The 11588-nt window shown below is 41.9% G+C and overlaps 1 protein-coding gene across 2 annotated transcripts; it reads right to left on the bottom strand.

Moving 5' to 3' along the window:
• Positions 1–2368: 2368 nt before the first annotated feature.
• BEX4 (brain expressed X-linked 4) lies at positions 2369–4325 on the bottom strand. Of its 2 annotated transcripts, none has more exons than XM_037821925.1 (3): positions 3864–4049; positions 3616–3697; positions 2369–3268 (listed from the first exon to the last, which is right to left on the bottom strand). In XM_037821925.1, the coding sequence occupies exon 3, from the start codon at positions 3261–3263 to the stop codon at positions 2901–2903; it is 363 nt and encodes a 120-aa protein (XP_037677853.1). In that variant the 5' UTR covers positions 3264–3268; positions 3616–3697; positions 3864–4049; the 3' UTR covers positions 2369–2900. The 2 variants fall into 2 exon arrangements, with proteins under 2 accessions (XP_037677853.1, XP_037677851.1); XM_037821923.1 differs by lacking the exon at positions 3864–4049 and adding an exon at positions 4183–4325 and having other exon boundaries at positions 2370–3268.
• Between the last annotated feature and the right edge of the window lie 7263 nt (positions 4326–11588).

The raw sequence follows: 11588 nt of genomic DNA, 5'->3' as shown, positions 1-11588 counted from the left end.
CAGATGACATCTAAAAAAGGTATTTGAAGAACACATTGAACTTGTATTTTTTTCTATGTTGTAGATTAACTAGCAGGCCTAAACAATATTTTAAAAAGGTAATTTCATTAAAGGGCAATTTACTTTTTGTGCTTCAGATTATCTTGATTGTCAAGGTGTAGGAACTGTAACTTTAAAATTTATACTGCCACATGATTGTCAATTTTATCAGTCAGGTTAGGAACTGGTGAAAAGCTATTTATGCTGGATTTTGGTCAAAATGACTTTATTATTTGCAAAAAAAAACAAAAAATAATGGGAAGAAAGAGCTGCATAATGAGTACTACAAGAGTCAGGTCTTGGTTGGGAAAAAACTTCAAATTACCCTTTGCTTTCAGTTTCTTGAAAAGAATGAATGAAATGAAATATAGCAGAATGTTAACCCATATAAAAATAAAGGGTATCCAAATATTGTAAGGAAAAAAAAAGGTCATTCATGAACATTACACAATCAGCTGACCTTTATGAAGTGCCCATGAGTTCACCACCATGCATTTTCAGGTCAGATTCATCACCCCTTTCCTCTAGGTAGAGGATGAGAGATCATTCCAGCTCCAATATGTTGTAAGGGGCACAGAGTTCTCTTTAAACTTGAGTATGTTTATCAGTTGGACATTCAGAAACTTTGATGATTAAACAATCAGAACATCAAATGGACATGCTCAGAGTGATTTTGTTTTAAGTTGCACAAGTTTGTTCATATACATCAACTGGCAATTGGTACATACTGCCAAAATTTGCAAATAATGACTTATAGAGACACTGTGATGAGGACATAAGCACCCTGAATTGGTAATTGGGAGACCCGGGCTGTGGTCCCAGCTCTCCAATTAACTGGCTGTGTGACTTTGGGAAAATCACTTTCCCAGGCAGTTTCCCCATCTGTAAAATGAAGTTTGGACAGAAGTTACTTTCCCTTTTTTTTTTTTTTTTTTACTATAACCTACAGTTAGAAATACATTTTATAAGGTGACCATACTTTATATGTATAAAACTAAAACAAGTTTCTCAAAACAATACTTACCACTAACCATGGGTGATGGACCTTAATATGTTTTTGTTCTATTCTTTTCTGTTCCCTTTAATTGCTGGTTGTGCCCCACAAAACTTATTTCATGACACATAATAGGTGGTGAACCATATTTTGAAGAACATTGGACTGGAGAGTCTTTAAAAATTGTGCTCTGAAGTTCTAAAAATTAAAGTGTCTGTATTAGAAGCATAGAAAAACAAAATAAATTCACCCACAGCCTTGGTCTTACTAAGTCTCTCTTTGACCTTCCACAGTTGATCAGCAGTTATAAAAGTCAAATATTCTGCATCTTCATATGGCAATGTTCCATAGAAAATGGTCCAGACCTGATCCCTCCCCTCAAGCTACAAAGCAGGGGGTAGCCCAGTGGGTAGTCTGAAGCTGTAAGTAATCTGGAAAAACATGCTCTTTAATCCATTCCTGTTGGTGTAAACCCATTGTAAATAGAACCTTTTGATGAGGCTACTTCAGCCAGGTGTGACCCACCTCAATCAGGATGGGTCTTATCCTATTACTGGAGTCCTTTATAAGTGGAATGAAATTCAGACATGGAGAGGGAAAGCCACAGGAAGCAGCCAGAAGCTGAAATCAACGGAACACAGAAGAGAAGGGAGAGACCAGGAGACACCACTTTGTGCCTTGCCATGTGACAAAGGAGCCAGGGATCACTGTCAGCCAGTCCAGAACATAGGTCTTTGGGGAAAAATGATCACCTTGATGACATCTTGATTGGGACTTTCTTTTAGCTTCAAAACCTAAGCTAATAAATTCCCACTGTTTAAGCCAACCCATTTCAAGGTATTTGCTTAAGCAGCCTAGGAAACTAAAACACCCAGGTACTTAGCATCTCTAAACCCCAGTGCCTTCATCTGTAAATGGGAGAAAACAACACAGACCTTACAAGTTTTGATAAGGATAAAATAGGTCCTAGGTGTGAGGTGTTGACAGAGTCATGAACTGTGGGTCCCTCCAGCTGAAACTGGCTTTCAGGCATGCTTTGTTTGTCCTTCATAGTACACATCTTCCAGTTTACCATAGTCCCTACCACTCTACCACTATTTCAAGTTCTCATACTTTCCCTTTTTAATGTTTCAACCATTAAATTATGGTTGACATAATTCAACCATTAAATTATGGCTGACAACCATTCAGATAAATTTTCAAAACTATGCTATTCTACTTACTTTTTACATTTAATCTGGTACATGATAGATACACATACACATGTATACATTTGTATTCAGATAGATACATACATACACAACATACTAGTGGCCCTCAGACTTCATTGTATATTGAAATTATCTGGGAAGACTGTTAAAAATGGAGATTGCGAAGCCCCACCTTGTGGAGATGATGAGGGCTAGAGGCCCAGCATTCTCAAAAAATCCCCATGTGTTTTTAGGCAGATGGTGGACTATCACTCTTTGAAAACACTAGGACATACATTCTTAAAATTATATTGGCTATTGAATTATGGGTACAATAGTTCTTAATGGTTGGGGACAAGAAAAAATAATAGTCAAAGACAACTGAGGTTTTGAGTCCAGGTAACTGGTAACATTATCAGAAAATACAGACTGGGGTGGAAGAAAAATATGATGTGATATAGTTTGTTTTTTAAACTGCTTTTATTCATCTCACAATACAAAATGAATATTTTATTCCTAAAAATGGTGAAACTGCCCTGCTGATAGAAACTTTTAGACTGAAACAAAACAATATTCAATTAGAGACTGGTAAGGGGAAACACCAAAATGTTTACAGCAAAAGTAAATCACAAAATACAAGCTTGAAAAGCAGAGGCTATCAAGGAAAACCTTAATATTCAAGGTGTATGAGAAAAGCCATCATGATTGTCAGGTTCAGGAGTTTGGGGGTGTACATAATGCCTCATCTGTTGCTCTCTAATCTTTCTCCTGATTTCAGTCATCTGCTCTATGAATCCATCGTCATTATCTCCTACTTCATGGTGATCAATATGTCTATTAGGTATGGCCCATCGAAAATTAGGGACAAGTCCCTTAATCTGCATCCTGCTGACATTTCCTCCAGGCACCTGGCCTTCACCCCTTGCCACATGGTGGGCTTCCTCTCCGTTCAGCACGGGGTTCTGCTCCACTCCTTCGTTTTCCTGAGGGGCATTTTCCATGTTGAAATTTTTTCCCACTTGTTCCTCTTTGAATTCCATTACTCCTAGGAGACAAAAGACAAGGGACTGAACGCTTGGTGGACAGATCAGCACCGAGGACAGAGACCCTAGTGCTCACCTTTCAAGATTCAGGGCCCAGGATCTCAGTTTGTTTTTGTTTTATTTCATTTTATTTTTCCCACCTAAGAGGCCCCGTGAGCCCTCTGGGGGGAGCAGTTCGAGCCCCTCCTCATCTTCTTCCTTGCCTCCCCGAAAGCCCACCATTTTTTCCTGCAAATCATCCCCAGGCCTCAGCAAAATGGAGGACGGGGGTGGGGTAGGGTGGTTGAAGGGGGCCTCAGTGCGCATCCTCACTCCACCCACCTCCCCAACCACTGTCCCTCACACCGACCTGGGCCTATCCTGGCAGTCTCCTTCTCTTTCTCCTGATTCTCGCCGCAGGGTGCACCGCCGCGACCCTCAGACCCGCAGACCTGCAGATGGACGGGATTGGGGGGATGGGATTGCTGCAGCCGAGCGCTCGGCACGGATCCGCCACCGCGCCTTCCCGGTCCCGGGCCTTCCTCGCCGCTCTCGCCCACGTCTCCCGCCGCCACCCACAGCCGCCCCTCCCCCCGCGCTGTCCACCATTTTCCGCACCAAGGACGCGGCGGGGCGCGGATATCGGAAAAGTTCGCAGTGGTGAAAGAGGCAGATGCTTCCAAAGGGTCGTAGCCTCCGGACCGCGCCCTCCTGCAGGGCCGTCCAGCCCTCCGTACAGGGAAGGCTACCATTTTCTGCACCCAAACGCACCGGGCCGCGGCGGGGCTGTGGGGGCTGCAATGTTGGACCCCCTGCGGTCTCTACGCTCCTCCTCCCTGGGACAGCAGGAACCTTGGGGGTGAGGGGTCCGCAAGCCGTGTGCGCCCTCCCACCTCGCGCCAGGGATCCCTTCCATCAATCACTCTGGGTCCCTTACCTGCCCACCCCTCCGCCTCCTATTCGGGGCCCATCCCTGGCCCGCACGCCCTCAGGGCCACGGGGAGCAGGTGCCGAGAAGGGAGCGAGCGAAGGCCGGGTCTGACTCCAGAGGGAGGTGCACGCGAGTGAGCGCTGGGCAGTCCCGTGAGACCTTCGTCACTGCGTGCGGCTCCGCCCCCATCCCAAGACCCCTCCTGTCTCTGGGAGTTGGGCAGAGCTGGCCCTGCCAGCTGCCCTTCACCTCCCTTCATATTCCTTTAACTTCACCACCCTGGGCCCTGTTTCTTTCCCTCTTTGTAGATCCCTGGGCCCTTCTCAGACTGTCAGGGAAGGACAGCATCTCCTCTTGGGGCTGTTGGCCATTTCTACTTCTCTGGGTTCTTGCCTTCTCCCCTCTGTTCCCCGGATACTCCCAGCCCTCTCCACCCTCGACCAACAGACCCCCTAGCGAGGACTAGGAGAGCCAATAAAACACAGCAAAGTAAAGTAATATTTAATGCAGGTTTAATAAAAGCAAAAGTACTGCAAAAATATCCACGATGAACAAAATGTCAAAAATTTAAATAAAGAGAGCATCTGTCTCATCTGCTCCTCTCTCCCAACCTCCGATCCTCCTTGCTACCAAAGCCCACCGTTTCCTTTAGGCCAAAATGCTTGGGGAAACAGGAAATGAGTCTGGTTTATTCCTTTCCCACCAAATAATGAATTCCCTTTATAATTTACATAACTTTATTTTAACTTTTTAAATTCATGGAAAATTTTAAACATACAAGAATTGAACACTATATTGAAAACCTATGTACTCATCACCTAGCTTCCTCAGTTAATAACTCATGGCCAATCTTATTTTCATATATATCTTCACCCCTTCCCACCCTTAGCAATTATTTTTGAAGCAAATTCCAGGCATTGTATCACTTTGTGTATGAATATGTCAACATGTATCTCTACAAGATAAGGACTCATAATATAACCACAATACCATTATCACACCTAACAATAATAATTCCTTAATATCATATGTCCAGTCCTGTTCAAATTCCCAAGTGTATCAATTTTTTTTAAGTTTGGTTCAGGATCAAAATAAGATCCACACATTTTGATTGGTTGTTATATCTCCTGAATTTCATTTAATCTATAGGCTCCCAACTTATTAATTTTCTCTTTCAGTTTACTTGTTGATGAAACAGTCGTTTGTCCTGCATTTTCTTGGTGGTATCATCACTAATGTATACCTCTTCATTCTTATGTTTCCTATAAAATGGTAGTTAATTCTAGAGAAGCTTCAGGATTCAGGCTCAATTTCAATTCAGGTTCTTCTAATGGGAACCAAATACTATGGTTTTGTTTTCTTTTTCCTCTTTTTGTGATTTCAGCTGGAATATTCATATAAAGAGAAATTTGTTGGTAGGTAGGTAAACTGGTGAAGCCACTATGGAAAGCAATATGGCAGTTCCTCAAAAGTTTAAATACAGACTTACCACACAATCCAATTCCAGATATTATACCCAAAGAAAGTGAAAACAGAGTCTCAAACAGATAAATTAGAGGTTATCAGGGGTTGGCAGAAGGCTGGGGAGGGAGAGTATTTGGAGGAAAAACGTTAATTACTTTGAATTTTCTCTCCTTGCTGAAAGGAAATAATGCTTAGAGAAAATTTAGAAAGTAGAGGTTGCAGCCCCCTAGAGATGAAGACCAGAATTGCAACATGAACCTTCCAGATAAAAACAGGGCTTAGAAGGGGATGGAGAAGAGCCAGGGTTTCCTTATACCTACCTAGTGGACATTTCCTGATGGCACAGGACTCTGTACTGCTGCTGCTACATTTTCTGCTACCTCTGAGACTCGTGGCAGGAAATATAGCCCCTGCCTGGCCTGTAAAATTTGACATCATGCTATACATACAATTTCTAACCTGTCATAGACATCTTTTAAGATAAATAAATATCTCTCTACAACAACAATTTTGTAAATAAAATTAAAACCAGACTCCCACCCCTCATTTTTTAGATGTTATTTTTCTTGTTATTACATAAATGGTAAATCCTGGTTGTAAGATTAATTCAAACAACACAGAAATATATAACTTCTATATTTCCCCCAGCCCCAAATATATCCACTACTTATAATTTTATGTGTTAAAAGAAAAAATTCCATGCAATTTAGTATCTCATAGCTTTATTGAGCAATTCATGAATCAGGCAACATCTCATATAGAAAATAAAAGGGAGCTCCCCCAAAGGGATAGAAAGGGGGAGCTCATACTCAGAAAACATGGAAGAAAGTGAAGAAATGTTCTGATTGATGTTAAGTTTCCAATTTACCTAAGAGGGTCTTACAAAGTGGGAAACAGATGTACATTTGTTGGTATAGTGTACTTGTACATATTTAATAGGCTATCCCTACTGACAGAGACCAGCTATTTGCTAAATGTTGCAAAAATTTGCAACTTCTTTGGGACTTTTCTGTTCTTTTAGAAAGTCCTTGTGCTAGTTTGGATATGTTATGTCCCACCAAAAGCCATATTCTTCAATGCGATCTTGTGGGGGCAGACATATTAGTGTAGATTAGGTTGGAACCTATTGATTGAGTGTTTCCATGGGGATGTGACTCAATCAACTGTGGGTGAGACTGCTGATTGGATTGCTTCCATTGAGGTGTTATCCCACCCATTTAGGGTGGGTCTTGATTTAATCACTGGAGCCCTATAAAAGAGCTCACAAACAGACGGACCTCAGAGAAGCTGAGAGCAACATTTTGAAGAATGCACAGGAGCTGAGAGAGGAGCTGGAAAACAACCTGGGATCAGCAGATGCCAGCCACATGCCTTCCCAGCTAACACAGTTTTTCTGCACACCATTGGCCTTCCTTCGGTAAAGGTATACTCATATTGATGCCTTAATTTGGACATTTTCATGGCCTTCAGACTGTCAATTTGTAACCAAATAAACTCACTTTATAAAAGCCAATCCATTTCTGGTACTTTGCATAATGGCAGCATTAGTAAACCAGAACAGTCCTGTCCTTGTTCACTTTTTATCTTTAATGAAGTCACTGCTATGTCTTGGAAAGTGGGCCAATCCAGGCAACTCCCAAAACAGGTGGCCATTTTATTTTTATTTTATAGCTGTATATTCTACCAAATATATTTAAATGACATATATGTAAAGTATGCATTATTTGAGGAGCTGATAGCAAGACCCCATTGTAGGAGAACATCCCCCACACCCAGCACCTGAACATATGGAATTGAATGTGTGTACATTGTCCTGGAAATGCAGAAGAGTCAGAAAAACTAAAGGCTGGGTGTTCCTCATCCTTATTTGGACACCTATGACTTGAACTCTATTTTCTCCACTATGACTTCCCTAACCATTGTTAAATTGGCCCATGTCTTTCCTTCCAATAAATGGACAAAGAAAAACCCTCCTCTACAATTTTATTGTCCTAGTCCTCCCCTCTATCTCCTCCTTTTCCCAACAGCACACCTTTCAAAGGGGTGTGGTATATTCACTATCTTGACTTTCTGACTTCCCTGTCACTCCTCAACTGACTCCAGTTTATTGCCTCCCCACTCTACTAAATCTACTCTCACAAGGTCACCGATGGTTCATTGTAATAAAATTCAAAGGGGGAGGGTAAAAGATGTCATCAAAATGGCAGCATAAGACATCCCTGGGAAAATTTCCCCATATAGACAACTAAATAAAAGGGCACATTCCACTCGCTTGGAACTATGGAGGATGATAGAGACTAGAGGAAGTGTCCAAACCTCTGAATCAAAGGGGGAAAAAACATCAAAAAAGAAAATAGGTGATCAGAGATCTGTGACTCAGACCTACCAATCTAGATCCCTCAGTCCCACCTGGTTTAAATGAATCACACAGAACCCCATAAAAGGCTATGTTGTTTTAATCCATTCTTTGTGTGGGCAGGCCTATTGTAGGTGGGATATTTTGATTAAGTTGTTTCCATGGAAGTGTGACCCAACCAATTGTGGATGAGACCTTTTGATTAGATTATTTCCATGGAGATGTGATCCCCCTCATTCAAGGTGGGTCTTAATTAGTTTACTGGAATCCTTAAGAGAGCTCAGGGAGTGAGAGCTCAGGGAATGAGAGCTCAGTTGACCCAGACCCAGACACTTGGAGATGCAGGCAGAAAGACATTTGGAGATGCTAAGCTAAGAGATGAAGCCCAGAATTGCCCTGGAGAAGCTAAGTGAGAACCCACAGAGGCTTAAAGAGAAAGCCACTGGAATCAGAAGCTGAAAGTAATGCAGCCTGGGAGCAAAGGACCAGCACATGCCAGCCATGTGCCTTCCCAGCTGACAGAGGTGTTCCGGACACCATCGGCCTTCTTCAGTGAAGGTATCCTTGTGTTGAAACCTTAGTTCGGACAGTTTTATGGCCTCAGAACTGTAACACTGTAACCTAACAAATTCCCTTTATAGAAAAAAAAGTCACACAAAGGCAGAACTCCAGCCCATGGAACTCCTGCCATGGTCACTTATCACAGGGCCACACACAGCAGTGACTTTAGAGCCTTACACACATTCAGACATGGGGACACAAGGCCACATAGACCCAAGGTGGGGCACTGGCAGTTGGCAAGTGCACACATACAAAGTGACACCGAGGAAACAGGAAACAAGAACAACCTATGGTGGAACTGTTGGCAAGTAGTGCACTCTGTCTTCTCAGTCTCTGATTGTTGGTGTGTGGCTCCTTGGGGTGGAAAAGTCAAACATGGAAGTTGTCAGAGTCAGAAAAATCACACAAATCAAAGGGGAAAACTGAACTGTTGTAAGGCAACACAAACAGAGGACTGAAATCTGTAGTGAAAGGGCAGCCCTGAGGGTGGGACAGCAGTTGAACAAATTATAGCCACTGGGGAGGAAAATTTGCATAAAAACAAACAGAACAGGCCAGGAGTCCCAGAGAAGGAACAGAGGAAGGAAATCTTCTCCTGGAAATGAAACAGTCACACCTAATAGGGTAATTTAAAAAGTTGCAGCACATGCTCAGGGAACATGAGACAGGTGAAGAAGACCTGAGAAAGCTGAACTCATAAACACAGGCTGCTCTAAAGAGACTCACTAAAAGCTGGACAAATGTTGAAGAATAGCCTTAACCACAACCAATCTACAATAGAACTCTAGACAAGAGGGGGAAACTGACTTCCAGAAATGAGAAAAAATCAGAAGCCATACAAAGAAACAAGAAGATACGGCTCGTTCATGGGAATAAGTTAAAATTTTAGGTGAAACACAGGCATTGGAACAAAGTAATCAAAGAAGTTCAAACAAATCTCCTAAATAAATTTAAGGTGCTCAAGGAAACTATGGATAGAAATAAACTAAATAAGGATATAAAGCTTACAGATATTAAGACAAGGAGTAAACGAAAAGAAGAATTAGAGAGTCTAAAAAGGGACATAACAGAATTGTGGGAAGAAAAATACAATAATGGAGATTAAACTACACTGGAGGAATACAGCAGCAGATTAGAACAAGGAGAAGAAAGAATCAGTAAACTAGAAGACAGGACAATTGAAATCATACAGTCAGAGGAACAAATAAAGAAAAGAATTTCAGAAAGTGAGCAGAGGAACTTCCAGGGAAGATGGCAAAGTAGGGAGCTGCAGGACACACTCTTCCTCCAAAAGAAGCTAGTGCACAGGAAGAAACTGAAACAAATATTTTGGGGCTCCAGAGGCCAGAGGAGCACTGTGCAGCATCCAGGAAAGAGTGGGAAGGGGAGACTGAGAAGCTACAGCAAAAAAAACAGTGAATGAATTGTGCCATAGCAGTGGCTGGCACCCATCCCCCAATCTCAAGGCAAGCAACCACAGTGTGATCTGTGGCTGGCTTCTGTGTATGGAGACAGATATGGAGGCCTTCCTCCCCAGGAACATGGGGGGCAAGGCCGAGTGCCAAGCATGGCTTCTGATTGGTGAGTTTGGAACACTGGAACCCAGCTCTGAATTACAGTTCTAGCTTGCCCCGGACAGTGTTCCCCATGGACATTACTTCAACACCACCTAGACTGACAAGAAAAAAAGAGAGAAGATGCAAATAAATAATATCACGAATGGGGGGGGTCATTACTACCTACCCCATAGAAATAAAAAGGATCATAAGAGGATACTATGAACAACTTTATACCAATAAATTAGACAACTTAGATGAAATAGACAATTTCCTAGAAACACACTGTGGTGATTTGAAGCTGTTATGTACAACAGAAAAATCCATGTTCTTTTAATTCATTCCTGTGGGGGTAAACCTATTGTGGGTGGGACCTTCTGGTTAGGTTATTTCAACTGAGATGTGACCCATCCCATTCAAGGTGGGTCTTAATCCTTTTACTGGAGTTCATTATGAGAGGATAAAAGACACAGAAAGGGCCCAAGAGCTCAGAGAAAAAGTCCCCAGAGGAGCTGAGAGAGGGAGCCACTGAAGCCAGAAGCGGAAAGCAACAAAACATGGGAGAAAAGGACCAGAAGACACCAGTCATGTGCCTTTCCATGTGACAGAGGTGTCCCAGATGCTAGTGGCCTTTCTTCAGAGAAGGTATTGTCCTGTTGATGCCTTGATTTGGACATTTTCATGGCCTTAGAACTGCAAATCTGTAAGCTAAGAAATCCCCATTGTAAAAGTCAACCCATTCTGGTATATTGCATTCCAGCAGCTTTAGCAAACTGAAACACACGTGAACAAACTACACTGACTTGAGAAGAAATAGAAGACCTCAACAAACCAATCACAAGTAAAGAGATTGAATCAGTCATCAATAACCTCCCATCAAAGAAAAGTCTTGAACCAGATGGCCTCATGGGTAAATTTTACCAATCATTCTAAGAAGAATTAATATCAATCCTGTTCAAACTCTTCCCAAAAATTGAAGGGGAGGGAGCGATCCCTAATTCATTCTACGAGGCCAACATCACCCTCATAACAAAGCCAGATAAAGGTACAGAAGAAAAGAAAACTACAGACCAATAATTCTTATGAATATAGATGGAAAAATCCTCAACAAAATAACTAGCAAACTGAATCAAACAGCACATTAAAAGAATTATACACCATGATCAAGTGCGATTTATCCCTGGTATGCAAGAGTGGTTTAACATAAGAAAATCAACTAATGTAAGACACCACATTATCAGAATAAAGAGAAAAAAACACATGAACTTCTTAATTGATGCAGAAAGGCATTTGACCAAATCCAGCACACTTTCATGAAAAAAACACTGAGAACACTAGGAATAAAAGGAAACTTCCTCAACACAATAAGGGCATATATGAAAAGCTCACAGCTAAAATTCTACTTAATGGTGAAAGACTGAAGGCTTTCCCTCTAAGATCAAGAACAAGACAAAGATGCTCACTGTCACCACTGT

The sequence above is a fragment of the Choloepus didactylus genome, chromosome X (assembly GCF_015220235.1).
Source record: "Choloepus didactylus isolate mChoDid1 chromosome X, mChoDid1.pri, whole genome shotgun sequence".
NCBI classification, from domain to species: domain Eukaryota; kingdom Metazoa; phylum Chordata; class Mammalia; order Pilosa; family Megalonychidae; genus Choloepus; species Choloepus didactylus.
The sequence above is the reverse complement of the archived record's forward strand: the minus strand, read 5'-3'. Positions and strand labels throughout refer to the sequence as shown.

Bases quoted from the DNA above. Each gene is read 5' to 3' on its own strand.
- BEX4 (XM_037821923.1), bottom strand. From the start codon at position 3,263: ATGGAATTCAAAGAGGAACAAGTGGGAAAAAATTTCAACATGGAAAAT.